Raw genomic sequence first — 20,186 nt, 5'->3', positions numbered from 1 at the left:
TTAACTTCCAAAAAACGTTTATATTTTCCCTTCCAAGATTTTATCAGAAAGGTGTTCATTTTCTATAGTGAAAATGTGTTAGGTCTGTGTGTAAATATATTTGTAGTAAAAGGAGCAGGAGAAATTGGAAACTTCAGGAATGTGTAAAACCTTAGAGAAGTCCAGTTAGACATTTCTTTTAGCGTATGTTTTCGGTTGTAAAGAAGTGTGGATTTTCATCATAATTAAGCCACACATTTTATAAGACTAAGTTGTAGATAGTACCTGTAAGGGATCAAAAGGTATTAGGTATTACATTGTACCCTCAAAGCAGCTTAACAAGGATAATATAGATGTGTTGTTTCTTTTTATATTCCTTAACTATTTATTTTCCTGGTACTATTTTACTAGCTTCATACATAAATGACAAATAAAACAATGTAAGATAATTCTCAAAATCAGTGTATACTTTATTGTCATGTAACTTTAAAAATGGGATCTTTTTTCATCCTAAGAGTTTAGCTGATTGTTTCTGATAATTTTTAGTTTTAATATGAGTTGACTGTTGAATTGTTAAAGATCTGCTGATTACAGAAAAAAATCAGTATTGTCCCTGGGTTCTCCATAAATTAGAGGATAGTCAATTCAAAGTTATTAACATGAGATAATATTTTTAAATTGAATGCCTGGCATTTGAAAAACTTTTAATGCATGTTTAATCGGCTGATAGAGAAACCTACCCACTTAAGTATATGGCGTGTCATCAAAGATACTTCCTGTTGCAAGCTGTTGAAAACCCAACCCTAAACTAGCTTAAGCCCAAAGGAAGCACTTATTTACTGCTCAAATGATTGGTAAGTGTAGGAATGGGACCAGCTTTAGACATGGCTTGATCAGGGCTTCAGTTGAAATAATTGAGAACTAGTTTTTTTACTTTTCCATTTCTCAACCCTCCACTTCTTAAATATTGTCTCAATTTTCAAATGATCTCTCATTTATGGTCACAGGTGGCTTTCGCAACTCTCAAACATATAGCTGCTCACATAAAATCTAGTGGGGAATAGCAAGTCAAGTCTTTTCCCCTAGAAGTCCAAGCAAAACTCACGTTGCATCTCATTAACCGTGGTTGTCACAAGTCCCATCATTCAACAAATCACTCTGGCCAACAGGATAATGAGCTGCTTTTGATTGGTTTCAGTCCATTTTGAGATGTACCATTACCTCTACTCTTGTTACAGAAATGATACCCCAGGTGAACCACATGGGTCAACGTGTGGTTCCCTAGAGTGAAACTCAAAGGGTGAAAAAATTCTGGGCAGGCAAATCAAGCAGCCTCTAGGCTAAATGTGCCTTGTGTGATCTAAAGCAAGGGGCATTTCTTATTTATTCAGATCTGAGTATAAAATAATAATTAGAATTAGGAGATGTTAGTAATGTTTTAGAAATAAGTGGTTCACTTAGAGTAAAATGTCCTGACCAATAGTGCTGTGCTTAATATGCATTTGTTTTGTCTATTTGCTAACGAGGTTTTCTTTTTCCAGATGCCAAATCTCAACCAAGTGTTCAGTTTTCAAAAGCCTTAATTAAACTACCCAACAGCCATCACATTAGCAACGTTACAGGCTACCTTACAGTTCTACAACAGTTTTTGAAAGTGGATAATTTTCTGTATACAACTGGAATTACTCTCAATAAGTCAGGTATTTTCTAATTTTTACATAATCTACTCTATTTATAAAAACAGTATATAAATCTCTCATCAAATATTATTTAGATGTTTGAAATTCATTTAAGCTTCGGAGGAGACATGTCACTTATGAAACATAAATATAGTTATTAAAGTGTTTATAGGCAGTCCCTTGTATCCAATGAAAGAAAGATTATACCAGAGTCTTCTGCATACATTATTTCAAATTAATGGAGAATTTAATTTACAGGATATTTTTATCTAAGGGAAGTAATTAAACAAGGTATAGAAAATAGTAATGAATAATGTATAATTTTGCAAATTAAAAAATACATTTAAAAGTGGAAATTTGATTAAGAATTTACATATATATGATTTGACCTATTATCAAATTGATCAGAAGTGTCAATAATTGTTAACTATAAAAAAGTTTATAGATTGAAATAAGCAATTGGAAATTTTTCTTTTCAAATATATTTGATATTCTCTATGAGTAAAATGGTAATATTGAAAAATATTTTTCAGATTCAACAGCACTAGCACATTTACATAAGGCTGTCATGACGTAAGTTAAGAAGATGATGGAATCTTACATTTTATTTAAAAATTAACTTAAGAATGACCCCTATAAAAACTGTATCTTCCCTCTATCCACACTTGTTCTACCATTTCTACCAGTTGTAGCAATTAACAAATTCCACTGCTTTTAAAATCACCTCAGACAATCTGTAATATTTATGGTTTCACTTGAGTCAAATTTTGGTCCATATCATTTGGGGAGTAGTCAGAAATTAGAGTAATAAGCATGTAGGTGTTATGGTTAGAGAAGCTTTTTTTTTTTTTTCACCTGTTGTAGCTGATGCTATTGATGCCCCAGCCAGATGACCCTCTCCTCTGTTTCAAGCCTGTGTTTCTACTGCACACATCTGTGACTCTGCCTAAGGGCATTCCCTGGTCCAGGAAGCAGACTTGGCCCTCACAAGGGGCAAGCTCTCAACCAATGACAGATAAAGAGCACATAAAGCATACATACCTGTTCATTAACACATCCTATGTTGGCTTCCTTCCTTCTTCTGTGTTACTCCTCTGTTCCCTCAGTGGCGGGTGGGTGCTTCCTCCCAAATTGTTATTTCAGGGTCTGCTTCTTGAGGAAGCCAATCTAAGACACCTGCCACAGTTTTCCAGATGTAAGTTATAGAATGCTCAAAATCAAAGCTTCACAAGAATGGTACCAATATATACACTGTCACAAATGAGGCTGAAGTTGCACTGGAGGGTGTTTATGAACAAGACTCATTAGATTCAGTGGGAAAGAGTCATAACGTGCTCTGTCCTTCAGCATTCCTCTACCACCTGCTTTTGAGATTATTCATTAAACGTTTCAATTGTCCTGAGAACGCTGCTAATGTTTTAAAAGTTCTTGAGCCGTACTGACAAATGGGAATGTTCTGCTCTGCCCAGTATGGTAAGGTGCTAGCCACATGTGGCCATTGAGCTCTTGAAATATGACCAGTGCACTGAGGAACTAAATTGCTAATTTCATTTAAATTTAAATTGCCATGGGACTTCCTAGGTGGCGCAGTGGTTAAGAATCTACCTGCCAATGCAGGGGACACGGGTTCCAGCCCTGCCCCAGGAAGATCCCACATGCCTTGGAGCAACTAAGCCCGTGCGTAACAACTATTGAGCCTGCGCTCTAGAGCCTGTGAGCCACAACTACTGAACCCATGTGCTGCAACTACTGAAGCCCACGTGCCTAGAGCCCATGTTCTGCAACAAGAGAGGCCACCACAATGAGAAGCCCATGCACCACAATGAAGAGTAGCCCCCACGCACCACAATGAAGAGTAGCCCCCACTCACCACAACTAGAGAAAGCCTGTGTGCAGCAATGAAGAACTAACACAGCCAATAAAATAAATAATTTAAAAAAAGTTTAAATTGCCACATGCTGCTTGTGGCTACTGTACTGGATCGCACAATTCTAGAGTTCTATGAGTATGAACATTTTTTGTTAAAGTTTCCTCCTCATTGTCTTTCAGACTATTTTTTCCTTTTTCTGTGAGTTGGCCTTATCCCAAATGGTGGGATGCTGATTTCATCCATTTCAGCTGCGTCCAGTATGTGACGCCACTGACTGCATAGAACTGAGGGGTGGAGTTAAGCAAGCCAGCTGGCTTTATAAATAGTTTGATATAAGAGATTATAATTACTTACAGATTACATAGTACTTTTTACAGTGCATTACTTACCAGTGCATCTAGTCTACAGAATATGTATGGCATTACTTTGCTTATCTTATGGTTAGAGTTTCAGGAGGTTTACAAAGGTTAATTCTCTTATATATAACAGAAAATCTCCAGTAAGTCAGTGGTTGCCCTGTCTGATAACTGAAGACATATGCCAGATTCAGTGGCAGTGACAAGGAGGATTTCTTTCCATGTCCTCCAACAGCCCTATGCTGTTTCCATCTCGCTCTGCCCTCCAGTCTTCCTTCGTTCTTACACATGCCAAGATCACTTCTGATCTGGGGGCTTTGCACTGGTTTCTTCTGCCTGGAAGGCTCTTCTCTGAGGTTTCTTCATGGATGATACCTTCTCATCTGGCCACTGCTCAAATGTCTCCTCACAGAGTTGGCTTCCTGTTGGTTTTGTAGGTTTTTAAAAACACTGAATTGGATTCCAGTGACCTTAAATCAGAGGACTCTGAGAGAATTAGATCTTTAGATTCCTATTGATTTGTCAGTGTTACACAAGTATAGCATTTATTTATGATACCTTTTATAGTTTAAAAATCCTCAAATAGAATCCAGTATTTATTTGATATTAAAATGGATAACCCTGAGTGAAATAGAGGAACTAGATATTTTAGGCCTCTATTAGTTGTTAATATATAACTACAGTTTGTGTTTTACATATGATTTCAATGAACTGTCCTCTGTTTTTAGGTTTTGAAAGCATTGAATTGACTCCTCTTGCTGCAATATGTGTGAAAATATATTCTGGAGGAAAAGAATTAAAGGTGGATGGCTCTATTCAAATTTCTCTTCCTATTCTACATACAAATGACATAAATGCAGGGGATCACATACCTGCCTGGACATTTGATATGAACACAGGTATGTGAGCTAGGTGAAAAGATTCTGAATATTTTGCATTTTTATGAATATTTGAATGTTCTATTTTAGAAATATGTTGCTATATTTTTATTAAAAAATTTCAGCTTTATAAAGGCATAATTGACAATTTCTGTATTTTACATAGAATATTAAATTTTATTATGCTTTATTTAAAACATATAAAAATATTTATACTTGAATGTTTTATCTTTAGTAGAGCACTAAATCAGTATTATAAGTTTAAGCACTTTATCAATGACCAAAAGTGGCCCCACTTTGATTAATATAATACAACTGTGGGGAAAATATCACTCTTACATTTTAAGAGAGCATTATTTACTGACATTCCCATTTTTTTATATTTTGAGCAGGAATAAAATTTGTTTTATTATTTCTGCTCCTATGGGTTTGTTTTTGTTTTGATAGGCAATATGAACGTATATCTAAAAGCTTGGCTAAAGCGATTGATAAACACATGCTTACTTCATGAAAATAAGTGACTCTGTGTGTTACGTGTGTGTGTGTGTGTGTATGGTAGAAAGAGAGATTTCTTTTCCAAAAAAAATCTTTGGTACCAATTTTGTTTTCTGAGTTTAGCCTCCTAAATAGCAGCTGGATGCACTTTCTCTTCTTGGTTTTCCCACCTTCCATGTAAATAAGGTGGGAGTCTTCACAAAAAAAACAAAAACAAAAACAAAATGATCAGTCAGTCCACAACTGAAAAGGCCAGGAGTAGAACTGTCATCTTAAGTCATGATACAGTTTTGCAGGACTTGATTTGTCTCATCTGTTTCCTGTGTTCGTACCTTTCTGGAATAGGATTTCTCTTCTGAGTGGCAAGAAGGCTGTAGGTGCTCTCACTTTACACTACCCAGGTTAAAGTCCAGCGGAAAGAGAAATTCTTTTCCTAGTAGCTATTACAGAAGCCCTTGGAATCACTGAATTTGTAGGATGGGGTTTGCATGCCCATTTCAGAACCAATCTTTGTGGCTTGCAAATAGATTGCACAGTTTATTTAGGCTTAAGTCATGTGTTGGAGCTGGGATTGGAGCCCTAAACTAATCATGTGGACTGAGAAGAGGGAGCAGTGGATCCTCAAAGAAGATTTGAAGTGAGGTTTCACTGTAACTGGAAGGGTAGGTAGTGAGGCACAAACACACACATGTTCACTACAGAAGATAAAAACATAGATACTGTACATGATTTTTTAAGAAAAACTGGAAACTATATGATAACAATGGTAGTTGTAAGGGACAAACTCTGTTCTACACTCAAAACTTCACTTATGGTCACCAAGTATGAGGGTATTTTCCCTGTACCAAGCAGGTCTCCAACACGAGCTAAGTGTCCTAAAATTTCATTCATTTTAGGCACACTCTACCTGGAGTTAGTGTCAGGTCCCACAGGTATGGGCTTGGCCCCACAACCCCCAACTCGAGAGGCCAATTGCAAGTGCAGCTTGTCACTCATGCCTCTGCCCAGCTGGCTGTAAATTGGAGGTTCCCGTGACTCTCTCCTTGAGTTTGATAACTTGCTAGAACAGCTCACAGGAAGACAGTTTACTAACTAGATTATCGGTTAATTTAGAAGGATGCAACTTGGTAATAGCTAGATGGAAGAAATGCATAGGGCAAGGTATGGGAGAAAGGACGTGGGGCTTCAGTGCTCTCTCCTCCGGGTGCATCACCCTCCTGGCACCTCCAGGTGTTCACCAGCTCTGCTCTCTGAACCCTGTAGTTCAGGGGTTTTTATGGGGGCCTCACTATGTAGGCGTGCTCAATTAAATCATCGATCACTGGTGACTAAGTTCAAGCTCCAGCCCCTCTCCCTTCTCCAGAGGGGTGTGTGGGGGTGGGGATGAAAGGCCGAACCCTCTAATCACAAGGTTGGGTCCCCTGGCAACCAGGCCCTATCCACAGGGACTTTCCAAAATTCACCTTATTAACGTAAACTCAGGTGTCCTTGAAAGTGGCTTGTTACGAACAACAAAAGACACTCTTTTCACATTTATGGATATTGTCACATAGGAAATTCCAAGGTTTTAGAAGCTCTGTGCCAGGATTAGGGATTAAGACCATATATATATATCTATTATAAATCACAGTGTCACAGTGGTATCATACTGTAAAACATTGGATGAAGAGCTCTAAGACCTGCATTCTGGTCCATGTACCAGCAGTGTGATTTTGAACTAATCAATTTATTCTGGCCTCAACCTCCTAATTGTTGAATGAGAGAATTGTTTTAAGACACTTTAAAGAAGAATATCTCCTTTGAGTTCTGCTTTCTGATTGTTTCTCCTGAAAAAGACCTTTGTCTCTAATGTACCTTCCAGTGGCAGAATTTTTGAATTGACTTATCACGTATGTAATGCTTAATTTAATGTGATTATTTAAGAAGCAGTAGGTTGACTCATTCCAATAATTTCAAGTTTGTCTACCTTATTAAGAACACTGTTTTACATGTTACAGATACACATCATTATAATAAACCTAATACAAATATACAACAAACTTATAAATAGCTTTATTATGTCTGAGTTCATAAAAGATACTGGTTTTACTGAATTTTTTCTATGGATAATATTTCATTGAATCAGAATAGCATTTTTTTTAAAGTTTTTAAAAATTTAGTTCTAAAGTAACTATGCCAGCAGTACTAGAACAAAACAATATTTAATACAAATATTAATAAGGCCATAAAATGTACACTGTAAGTGTTTAATCAGAATCCCAGAACAGGTAACAACCACCTGCTGATAAAAATTTGGATTTAATTACATTCTTATTAAGACATATCTCAATATGTACAATTTAGACATTTGGAGAGTCATGATTTCCCTAGATAGATCTACATCCTTAGTTTATTTGTATTGACTTTGTTTCCTTTAGTCATAACAAATCATTCTATTTAATATATAATATGTACTATATTATGCTGTAATATATATATTATCCCATGATAATATATTGCCACAGTTTTCATAATCTTTGAAAAAGTCCTGCAGAGTATTCTGTACATGACTATCAGCAAATTCCTATCAGCATTAAAGATATATAAACTGATTAGTATTTTTCCTTGCCTTCCTTTTCAGGTGCTTGGGTACATCACGGCCAGGGAATGGTCAAGGAATATAACAGTCATTTAATTTGGACATATGATGCACCTCATTTGGGCTACTGGATAGCAGCTCCACTTCCAGGAACTAGAGGTATGGTAAAAATAAATCAAAAAGTAAATTAAAAAAAATCCAAATAGTCATGCTGAAATTGATATTAGGAGATTCCCATTTTATTCTAAGCAATGCCAGTTACTGTATGACAGTGGAAAGAGCTTCTAGTCTCTTGATCTCAGCTTTGTTTTATTTTTCCCATGTGTATAAGGAAAGATTAAGTTCCATGAACTCGAAGGTCATTTATAGCTGTAATATCTGATGACTCTGAAGTGTGAAGTTTATTCAAATCAAGAATATTCTTAGTTTATTTTTTATGAATAAATCCTACCCAGATCCATTAGAACTTTTGGTTGCAAAAAGCAGGAACAAATTTTGGATAATTGAAAAAAAATGTGTTAGGATATAGGGAGTTTTCAGGATCCTAGGGAAAGCTGAAGAAGCAGAGTGTAAAAGGCAGGACTCCCAGAGGGCCCAGTCAGCAGACCTGCTTGAATGTCTTTGGAAGATTGCTGCTTCATGCTAGCTGATTGTAACCCCTTGTGGTCTTTTCCTCACACTGTTCCTGACCTTTCTAGGGAGGAAGAATTTAGATGGCCCAAACTTAGGTCATGAGCATTCTCCCTGGTGGGGGTGTGGTGGGGAGGAGACAGGGCTGTTGAATAATAGTGTCCCCAGACTGTTCCCGAGGTAAGACAAGCTATGGCCCAAATGAAGATTGGCCTGACATATGAACAGAAGGTAGACAAAAACCAAGGGCTGTTAGGAATGACTGACTTATTTCTCCTAGAATATGACTATTTCATTTTTCCTAGATTTAACATGGTATCCGATTATCTATATACTTTGTACTTAGAAATCCTACATCTTGAGTTGTGTAAATATCTCAAAATACTGAAACATTGCATATTTCATCAAGTCGTCTTAAAAAAAGAAATCCTCTAACCTGCTGTAGTGTAGACTGGTTGCACCATGGCCCTGCTGCCACTTTCTTAGGCCTTCTGGGTGTTCGCTGGTATAAACTGAATTGCTTCTTGGCTTTCCCTGCTGCCAGCTCTGCTAAGTCAACTTTTCAACTGTCAGCATCTTCTTGCTCTTGTCTCTTATCTATTCTCCTTTAACCTATGGACTTGTATATTTATAAAAACAAAACAAAGCAAAACTTTCAGTGTCATTTTAGTAAAGTTTAGGGAAAGTATGAAAGCTGGATGTATATGTCACTCCTTCGTCTTTAATCATGTGTCAGATATAATTCTTTTGGTTTATCTAGTGTCTTGGCTCCCAGCTGAAAGGCAGCTGCAACCTGGCTATGTCATGCTATTCAGGAACGGTCCCACTGCACACCCTGATCCAGGATGTGGATGACATTTTACACGCACTTCTCTGTAGCAATTTATCGGCTAACTCTGTTGTGACTGTCTATTAATAATTTGAAGGCTTTGAGTTTTTTCTGAAAAATTTTTAATAGTTTGATATTTTCATTTCACATTTGACCACCTTTGAATTTTAAACCATGCAAGGTAACAAGACTTTTTTTTTTTCAGTGAAGATAAAGTTTAGTATTCCAATAGCAGAAATAGGAGCTAGTAATCATTAGTCAAGAGGGATGTTCTGTTTTTGTTTGAACTTAGTGTTTGAGATTATTTATTCAGAAACCAGAGGGTGTTACTTTTGTTTTTTATAGTGCAAAATATCATGCAGTCTTGCCAGCTGTCTGACCTTATCCCATTTTAGATTTGCAACTATAAAATATTGATGAAAAAGAACAATGAATATTTAATACTTCAGCTCAACTAAATTCGAGTTATTTCATTTCTAATAAAAATGACCTCAGGAGCACTTGAGTTTTATAGAGAAGTATACTTGAAGCAACCAATTTATACAAGATGACTATGAATTATAAAAGTTGAAGTAATTTTCTAAGTAGGTGGAAGTTTTGTTTTAGCTTATATGTTGGGAACGATTTTGTGTGAATCAGAGTACTAACATAGAAGTGTGGGATTCCCATTTAGTTGGAATTAGAAACCTTCTAGTGATGCTTTTGAAAAGTCCCTACAAGACATATGGATAACTTGATTATAGTTCTGGCTTTGACAGTAATTAACTGGGTGAGCTTGAAATAGGTACTTACCCATCTGAGTATTATTAGTTTTCTTTTTTCTAAATTGCGAGAGTTGGATATGAGGATCACTAATGTCCCTAAACATTTTAGGATGTGCATGTTACCGCAAAATCAAAATTGGTCCTATGATGGGCTAGTTAGGGTCTGGTGTGCCGGAGCTACTTTAGTTATAATTTTGTTAATAATATACTAAATCTGTTTTTAAAATAAATCAGATTTCTAGAATTCCTTAAAAATATTAAGCGCAAGAAATTAAAATCAATTAGTTATTCACAGATTGCTATAGATAAATAGGTGGCTGAGTATAGAATTTATTAAACAGGTACCATTAATTTCTTTAAATATACATTTTCAAGTATATTTGCATGAAGACATACTGTAATTTTCTACCTTTTTAACCCCTTTTGGGCATGCACATACACACTGATTCTCACACACACACATGCAGATACATTGTTGCTATTGTCATACATGTAAGATTTACGACAAATGCAACAATGTCAGCATCTTAATTCCAAAAGTGAGTTCTGCTGGAATTCTGTGGAGTGAAAATTGTTAGCTATTACTCTATTATATATTCAATATGATATGGAAAATATATATTCATACATTCTTTGGAGAAGTTGAATTTCACCCAGTTATAGTCAGACTTTACTCTGTTGCAGTTCTGGATCCTGAATAAGAATCTGCATGTAGAATTGTTACTCATCTCTTTTTTGTTTGAAGAAATTTCATATTGTGCGATGCTGTGCTTGGTTGCCTACTCAATATGATAAACATTTTATTACCAGTTACCATATAGAAAAGAGTGGTCAATGCTGGAGTGCCTTTTTTTCTATAATCTTGATGTTTCATTTAACAGCAAAGTATAATACAGCTAACACTTACTGAGTGCCTATCATGTGCTAAGCAATGTTCTCCATATTTTATAAGTACTAACTCATTTAATCCTTGTAACAGCCCATATGGGTGAGGTATGAGAGGGATGGACTGAGACACAAGTAAATGAAGCCTGACCAAGAAAACCATGCAGAAATAAAGGGTGAGGCCAGGATTCCAATTCAGGCCCTCTGGCTCCAAAGTCTGAATGCATAACCACAGCACTGCTTCTCCAAATCCTTTAATATTACAAGTACTTTACTTTTATCAACTCAGATGATGCCAAAGTTAAAGGATCTAAAGACCACATGATCCTTAGTCTTTCTAGTGTCCTTGGTGAAGTTGAAAGCCTCATGGACATTTTCTCATGGTTGAGATGACCAGAAAATCAGTTGTCTCATCACCCTGAATACACGTTAGAATCCAGTTGATACGGATCGGTAAGCTTGTCATATACATTTTTGAGCAAAATGAAGTCTTAGTGATGTTGAAACATTACCTCAAGGTAAGTTGCATTTATTTTCATGCATCGTATCCATAGCCTACACTGATCATCCCTGTGTTTAGTCTGCTTTTACTGCAGTTTAGCTGATTACAGCAGCATTGTATATATGTGCTCTCGTAAAGAAGAATAAGGGGTCCACCTGTGCCTCTGCTGGGCTTAGCTTACTGGGATCATGGCATCTCCTCGGCCTGAAGGAGCTGCAGCTTTTAGTTCTTCAAGTCTCCCAATTTTCGTATTCTCTTTAGTCCTTTCATCCCAGCTTACTTTGGCAAATTTTTTTTTGAGTTTAACTTTAAAAGTTCTTTTTTAATCAAATGCAACTATTAAGTCAACACTTACTACATTCTTTCTCAAAACCTCTTTACACAAACCTGTAGTTAGAAATATTTCTCCCCAGTTTTATTCCAGCAAATATTTTGCTACCACATAACTTGGGTCACCATTTTTATTGCCTTCTGCAGCAATTTCCGCACTGCTTGGCTTGGAAGCCAGAGTCACGTATTTTAGTTTTTGTCATAGCAGCATTTCAGCATCTTGGTACCAATTTCTGTAATACTCAACCATCAGTAACAAACCTGCTATTTCAGTAGCTAGCAATAGCAAACACTTATTTGTTGCTTTCATTTTATGACTGTTGGGCTTGGCTTAGTCCGGAAAAGCATTTTTTTCTCATTCCAGAACCTAGGTTGAAGGAATAGCAAAACTTTGAGATATACTATTCACATACTAGGGGGCCTTAGCCAGAGGACAGGCTATTCATGCAGCCTCATTTAAGGTGCTCACATTTCACTGGGCAGAGCAAGTCAATTGATTAAGCCCAAAGAGGGTAGGGAAAGTATTCTCCACCCCCAGGGAAGCCTGCCAAGGAGAGGAGCAAATAAATACAATTGTGTACACATACTTAATCTGCCTCGTCCAGGATAGGACGTATTTGAAAACTTGACTTAACTTGACTTAATATATTTTCCCTTTGTTTATTTTGAACCATTTAGGGTCAGGTATAAATGGAGATTCAAAGGACATAACGGCCTACCACACAGTGTTTCTTACAGCTATATTAGGAGGAACAGTAGTCATTGTCATTGGATTTTTTGCTGTACTTCTTTGTTATTGCAGGTAAGAACAGCATTAATGTGTATGAACACAGAAACTATCAGATTATAGTATCATGTAAGTTCTGTGTATTACAAACTTTATAGAAATCAATGGTTTGATCTTTAAAATCTATAGATTAAAATTAAAATGAATATATTCTAACAATAGCATTGCATCTATAATAAACATTATGAAATACTTAAAAATGAAACATCCTAGATAAGTTTTAAACATTTTTTGCCTTCTCTTCTACTCTAGAGATAAGTGTGGTAGTCCGCAGAAAAGAGAAAGAAATATCACTAAACTCGAGGTCCTCAAGAGAGACCAGACAACTTCAACAACTCACATAAATCACATCAGTTCAGTCAAAGTTGCATTAAAAACCGAAGACAAGTCACAGTTATTCAATGCCAAAAGCTCCTCGTACAGCCCTCAGAAAAAGGAACCATCAAAGCTAGACGCAGAAGAAAGAGTTTCCATGGTAAAAACTCGGGACAATTTAAAAATTTACAATGAAGATGTTTCATTTCTGTCAGTCAATCAAAATAATTACTCAAGAAACCCGACACAGTCTTTGGAGCCCAGTGTAGGGTCCAAACAATCTAAACATATTAACAACAACATATCTTCGTCTCTAGGTGATGCTCAAGAGGAAAAGCGGTATCTCACAGGTAGTGAAGAGGTGTATGGGCATTCCCACATTCCAGAACAGCTTATGCACATCTACAGCCAGCCCATTGCCATCCTTCAGACATCTGACCTCTTCTCCACTCCAGAGCAGTTACATACTGCTAAGTCAGCTACTTTGCCAAGGAAGGGACAGTTAGTCTATGGCCAATTGATGGAACCAGTAAATAGAGAGAACTTTACACAGACATTACCCAAAATGCCAATGCATTCTCATGCACAGCCCCCAGATGCCGGGGAAGAGAATATCCCACTTGAAGGTCAACAGAGCTTGCCATCCCAAACTTCAGATTGGAGCCGGTATTCAAACAGCCTACTAGAATCTGTTTCTGTTCCTGGAACACTAAATGAAGCTGTTGTAATGACTCCCTTTTCATCAGAGCTTCAAGGGATTTCAGAACAAACCCTCTTAGAACTGTCCAAAGGAAAGCCCTCCCCCCATCCCAGAGCCTGGTTTGTGTCTCTTGATGGAAAGCCAGTTGCACAGGTGCGGCACTCCTTCATAGACCTGAAAAAGGGCAAGAGAGCCCAGAGCAATGACACAAGTCTGGACTCGGGGGTGGACATGAATGAGCACCACTTGAGTAGAAAACTGGAGAGGGAGAAAACTTTCATCAAAAGTATGCATCAGCCTAAGATCCTTTACTTAGAAGATTTAGACCTGAGCAGTAGTGAGAGTGGAACCACTGTCTGCTCCCCCGAGGACCCAGCTTTAAGGCACATCCTAGACGGAGGGAGTGGAGCTATCATGGAGCATCCTGGGGAAGAGTCCCCAGGAAGAAAAAGCACCGTTGAAGATTTTGAAGCCAATATATCCCCCACGAGAAAAAGGGGCAGACCGCCGCTAGCCAAAAAAGATAGCAAGACTAACATCTGGAAGAAGCGAGAGGAACGCCCACTGATTCCCATAAATTAACACCAAGAGTGGTTGTGTCTCTGCTGTCTCGTGCTGTTTATTCTTGCTTCTTGTTGTAAATTGCTGTATGAACTTCTGAAGAAGTTGAGACTTAGCAATTTCATGGTCCCTGGACACGTCTCAAGCAGAGTAAATAGTAAAATGGTAATTCAGTAGTGAGAGAGAAAGATACCAAGGAATGCTTTTTCTGGCCTATTCTTTTCATTCATTTTGGGGTGGTGAATTTAAAGTATCCAAGGGTTCAAAATGTAAAATAGCTTCAAGATGTTAGTTATATGAAAATATTGCTCAGTCAGCAAGTTGAGCCCCGACTCTGCAGGATGGCAGTGAAAAGTTTACTCCTAAAGTTGCTTCCAAAAATGTTGCTTCTGCTTTGATGACGACCCCTGTGAAACATTTAGAAATGAAACTGTATTCTTCAGGCATCATATTCTGGTGAAATGTTACTATTATGTTCTCCACTGCCTATACTTGAAAATAACTTGATAAATGTTCCAGGTAGATGTTATTCTAGAGTTCAAAGGCCAAACCTCATTCTTTCTCTTTTAAACAGCATGTGTATTGTATCAACCCAAAAGTAAATTCCATTCTCACATAAGATGGACAAGAAGCTACTTGGTTGTTAGAGAGGGAAGTGCCAGCTCTTTGGTTGTTTTTGGATATAACTTCACAGAACGAAAAGGTGTTAGTTTTTTTTGAAATCTGAGAAATGAATGCTCTGATACAGACCTTTTATTAAAAAATTTCTTACCCCCTTTCCTATCACCCAGAGTAAAGTGGGCTTAGCTGTCAAGGAAAACTTTTTACCAACCTAACAAAACAAAACCCCAAACATTCCTCCCTCTTCCCAGTCTTTAAGACTCACTGATACATTGATACATGTAGGCTAAAATCAGTTTTAAGATATTCCTTCTATTAAAAAAAAATTCAGTCACTTAAATACTGTTCAACTTGATTTAAGAAATCAATGAATTGAAAGTTTATGAACACCCCAAATTAAAATAATTTTAATTTTGGAGCGAAAGGAAATAAACATCTCAATTTTTTCTGAAATGTCAACCAGAAAAAAAATGCTATTTCCCTGAGACTCAAAAATACCTTCATTATACTAGGTATATATCCAGATTTTTTTTTTTTCTGCTGACAGTCATAAAAAATGTTTGAGAAAAACAGTTTCAGTTTCATGGGAAAAGTAAATCACTTAAATGATTTAAGTTATATAAATATAATATTTTTTTCAGATTTGGAAGTAATATATTCATATTCTTTTCATCATAGCAAAGAATTCAGTGTCAACACATTCAACAGCTGTTTTTAATTGTGTTTTCAACTCTGAATTATCATTCATATATCCTAAAAAATGAAGCTCTTTTTAATTTCAGCTCCTCCTATTTTTCTTAAAATTTCCATAAAGACAAATGTCTGAAGCAGCTTCCCCTTTCCCTTGGGGGAAAAAAATGAAACTAAATTGCTTTATTTCTCATGCCCTACTAATTAACATGGGAGCGATTTAGAGACCCAAGGCACATAAACAAGTTGAAAGAACTAAAATTAGCCACATTAGCTTCAGTCAAATTATAGATAGATATACAACAAAAGACAACAGCTTTTTCCCCAAGACAGTAGACTTCAGCCAATTTTTTCCTGTAACCATTTCTGAAGCATCTAACCTGTCAGATAACACTCCTACCTTTCTGTATTAACCCAAAGAATTTAAAGGCATAGGCAAAAACTCGCTATATTCTATCCCAATCCATGGAAGAGATAAATGTTTTGGGTAATACCTAGATTTATTTTTTTGGGGGGGAGTGATAAGGTCCAAAATTAGAGGCGACTTCTTATTGGTTTTACACAGAAAGATGTAGTAAAAGTGGCATGAATGAAAATGATTTGGAAAAGGTTGAGTTAGTGCTCTGCTGAAGTGCCTTTGATATAGACTTGCTTTATTAGAAGGATATGATAACATCTTTCTTAAATGTGCATTTTCTTTCTGTTAGCCAAATTAAACAGATGTGCAGTTTTTATTAATTAAAAATATAGACCTAGTGTTTCACGTTGGAACAATGAATTTTGCATGCCAGTAACATCTCTTTGTGTTTAATTCTTTTTTAATCCAGTTTATATTGATACATTGTTTATGTTGGAATGAAGTTAGAAACTATATAGTAATATATTGCATTTCAATATTAAGTGTATATTTTTCCCACCCTTAAAAATGTTCAATCACTCATGTTGGTAATGGAATACGTTGATATAAGGGTATACCATTCAGGTATGCCACTTACTCATTCTCATGTAAAGGAAATGAGAAGGTGTATCCCCAAGGGCTTTTCTAGAAATACTTTGTTTTCAGAATAAAATCTTATTTTTTTATACACGGCACATTCTGTTTTCAATTGGGAAGTATAGGCAATTTATCTTTTCTAATGATCCAAAATGTGTAACTTCTCATTTGTGAGTAGTTCACAAATTTCCTGTTAAAAAGCTGAAGCCATCTCCTTTTTCTTAACCCAAGTGATATTAAACCTACAATATTCACAACTTTCTTAAAATTTTTAAATTGAAAACCAACAGTTTTTTGCAAATAAAAACCTTGAGAATTTTGGTCACAAATTGTTAACATTTGTGGATCCTTTGTATATACTTTGGATATATCTTAAAAGCAAAAATATTCCTCAATTAACTGATGGATTCATTTACTAAAGCACAGCTATATGTATTTTTAAATACATATTATGATCTTGAATTTATAAAATCAATTTTTATGACATTTATGCAGTTGTATAGGGATTATGCCCTTTTATAATACACAGTATACCACGAAGGTCACAAATGTTGAGGAATAAAAGCGCTTCTTTGCTTTGGCAGTCATTTTCAGATCACTTTCTGTGTGTTTGAATCCTCTGGTATCAATACATAGTATAGAGTTTTAGGGATCTGTGGGTCAAATAATGTCCCTCAAAATTTTCGAGGAAGGTGAAGCTCAAAGTTACATATACATTTATAGGGAATGAGTTGTTCATTTCTCCATGTACTAAGGCTGTGAACAATTTGACTGTGTTAATTTCCATTTCAGACCTAGAGTTGACATTTTGCCCTCTTGTTTCCAAGTGTTTCTAGCTTTTGTATTCTTTCATCAGAGGAATCTCACATTTCAGTGTACTTAATGCCATTACTACTATATTTACTGCTGAAAACTGTTAACAGTCTAAAGATTTGTAAAATATTAAACACAGTTCATTAAAGATAATAAAATCTAAAAATGTACTTGATGCATTGTTTTATTTTGGGTAAACTATGAAACATTCCTCCCTAAATTATTTAATCTAGTAGATGTTCAATATTTTTTCTTTATTAAACTCCCTATAGTAAAATATTTGAAGATCCTTTGTTTATATAATGAACTTGATTTCTTATTTCATGTTCTCTAAAGTTCACATTTTTACTATTAAAGCTGAGTATCGACAAATTATTTTTCCATTCAATGAAAAGACTTTTCAAGATAATATGATAGATATTTTGGGAGTTGCAGTTTTATATTTTAAGTGAGAAATGATACAGTACATCCCTCTACAGCTTCTGTTAAAAAATTCTTTTGACTTTAAACCCAAGACTAAATAACACAAAGGCTGTTTATACTTAGTTAGATCTCCTTCAAGAGCCCTTCTGCTCAGTTAATTGAACAATGCCTAAGTTCATGTAGTTTGTATTTTGGGTCTTTAGACTATCTTTTAGAATGATTATCCTGACTTCCATGTTTTTAGACATTTTGTACAATTTATATAAATAAATATGGTACTAGAAATACCTTTGGTCAGTTCTAAAGCGAATTGGGCTTTGAATCTACTCACAAATGCAGTGGAGATTATGACCCTCAACACTGGCATTGAGATGGATACTTCCGTTTGGATCCCTGCCAAGTGCAAGCCAGGCTATGGCCACCTTTGTCAGGGCCTGGTCTCCATCTAGGGGAGTCTGGTGTCTCTTTCTAAGATAGCTAAGCTTAAAGATCACATTTTAAAATTACCTGTGGTGTTTGTCAAAACATTGCAGTAACACTTTTCTCCACTTTGTGTTTGCTATAGTAGATGCATATCTGCCTATTCTGCTGGGAAAGTTCACGTGTTGAGAAGAAGTATATGGTATTCTTAAAAAATCTTTGGTGGAAAAATCTTTCTTGGTTGAATCTTATATATCGTGATTTTCAAACCTACACTTGCTGTGGTTGTAAATAATATTCCATAGTCCTGTAAGGATACTGCGATTTCCCACGTGATTTAGTCTTTTTTTTTTCTTATGTTCTTCAGGTTGACTAGAAGTTTCATAATTCATATGTTGACTGGTTCTAATCCCTACAGACCTTATTAAAACCCTAGACTAACTGCAGACAGTCTGATTCAAAACAAACCAGATAATTATATTCTCAGGCGTCTCTGGGCTTATTATACGTGAACATCTTGGTTAAGAACCTTTCCTAAATACTGTATTGAAAAGTAGAATTGTAGCTATTAAGCAATGAACAATAGATATCTCAAAATAACTTTTATTTTATATACCCCCATATTTCAGCCTGGAAAATAAAGATCGTTTTGTTGTACGTAGAAAATATTTTTAAAGTAAATTTATTCAGCTTAAATTTATCTCCAACCTCCAGCATTCTGAAATAAATACTATCTTGAAACCCTGATTTCTAACTTAGATGACTCCTGAAAGACTTATGTCCATTAAATATACAAATGTTATTAACATGTACTTTTACAGATATTTTATTCTCATTAATTTTTTCATTTGGTGTTTATTACTGATTATTGGGTAACTAAGTGACTGGAGGAAGGCTTGACAGGAGATCTGTCATTTTCTTTTGGATATTCCAAGTTAAAAGGATCAGTGGGGTATCTAGGAGATTTCATGTGCACCTTTGAATCCATCTTGGGTTAGCTATTAGGGTCACATCAGATATTATATATGATGCAGGCAGGAGAAATTTGGGGAATTTCAGATGGCTGTTTGAAGACACAGGCAAAGGTGAAATGGTCAAGAAAGGATAAGTAGGGTGATAAAAGACTATGTAATAAATAAAGATATAAGTAAAATATCAATTCTGTTTAAGAATTTTGGGTTTTACAAACTGATGTGTATATATTTAAGTTGAAAGTAAAAAAAGACAGTGACTTCAGCATCTCCTTTTAAATTTCATAGACATGATTTTGACTTTACATCTCAAGTTGAATATAATTTTAATTTTTGTAAGTAGAATCTTATTTTAAAATAAGTGGCAAATAATTATTTTTATGTTAATTTCTTCATTACTAAATTTGTTCTCTTTTTTCTGTCTGGCATTTTCACAATGTAGATTTTCAATAAATATTTTACAAACAAGGGAGCAAAAGTTAGGAGATCTGGTTTCAAGCCATGACACTTCACATTGCTAGTAAACTTCAGCTTCTTCACGTTACATGGCTCTGACAATGTTCAGAACAGTAATATTCTAAGACTGAAGGTGGTACAAAGGAAAAGCAAAGACCAGGCAAATATTATTGATCGATGACACTACATTTGATGAATTTATAAATTACGAAGGGTTGCTTTAGTGATTCAATCCTGTTTAACCAATAGGAATATCTCCAGTTAAGAGCTGATTATCACTGCACACTAAACCTATATCACTGATAGCCAATGATCAAAGTGTAGCCTCCAGATGCCAGAGTTCTCCTTACAGCCACTATTGTTGTGCTTTTTAATTAGGACCATTAGGAATTAGAGAAAGAAGAGAACCACTCAAATTATTTAGGGGATATGATAAATTGGGGTACTACTCAGCTGCTCTCATGCATAGTTTGCCTCCCATATTTCATATTGTCTCATATAATTCAATAACTGCTCAGCTATCTAGAATGATTTAGCAACAACCATCAAAGAGGCATGAAGAAGAGGATTTTTATGGATGCATTATTCAGTGATTCATGAATCAAAGGAAACTGGGTTACTTCTAAACATCCTCACCCTAGTAGTTTTTCCCTACATTTT

The 20,186-nt window shown here is 35.7% G+C and overlaps 1 protein-coding gene across 1 annotated transcript in view; it reads left to right on the top strand.

Moving 5' to 3' along the window:
• Positions 1-17,426, top strand: part of FAM171B (family with sequence similarity 171 member B) — a 58,611-nt gene extending 41,185 nt beyond the window's left edge. Inside the window, exons 4-8 of the mRNA XM_057747252.1 lie at positions 1,521-1,679; positions 4,613-4,783; positions 7,878-7,994; positions 12,454-12,577; positions 12,815-17,426. Coding sequence (XP_057603235.1) covers positions 1,521-1,679; positions 4,613-4,783; positions 7,878-7,994; positions 12,454-12,577; positions 12,815-14,159 — 1,916 coding nt within the window. The 3' untranslated portion in view covers positions 14,160-17,426. The remainder of the gene's footprint in view (positions 1-1,520; positions 1,680-4,612; positions 4,784-7,877; positions 7,995-12,453; positions 12,578-12,814) is intronic.
• Positions 17,427-20,186: the final 2,760 nt, after the last annotated feature.

The sequence above is a fragment of the Hippopotamus amphibius genome, chromosome 8 (assembly GCF_030028045.1).
Source record: "Hippopotamus amphibius kiboko isolate mHipAmp2 chromosome 8, mHipAmp2.hap2, whole genome shotgun sequence".
Lineage (NCBI taxonomy): Eukaryota > Metazoa > Chordata > Mammalia > Artiodactyla > Hippopotamidae > Hippopotamus > Hippopotamus amphibius.
Note: the sequence above shows the minus strand (reverse complement) of the source record. Positions and strands in the feature narration are given on the sequence as shown.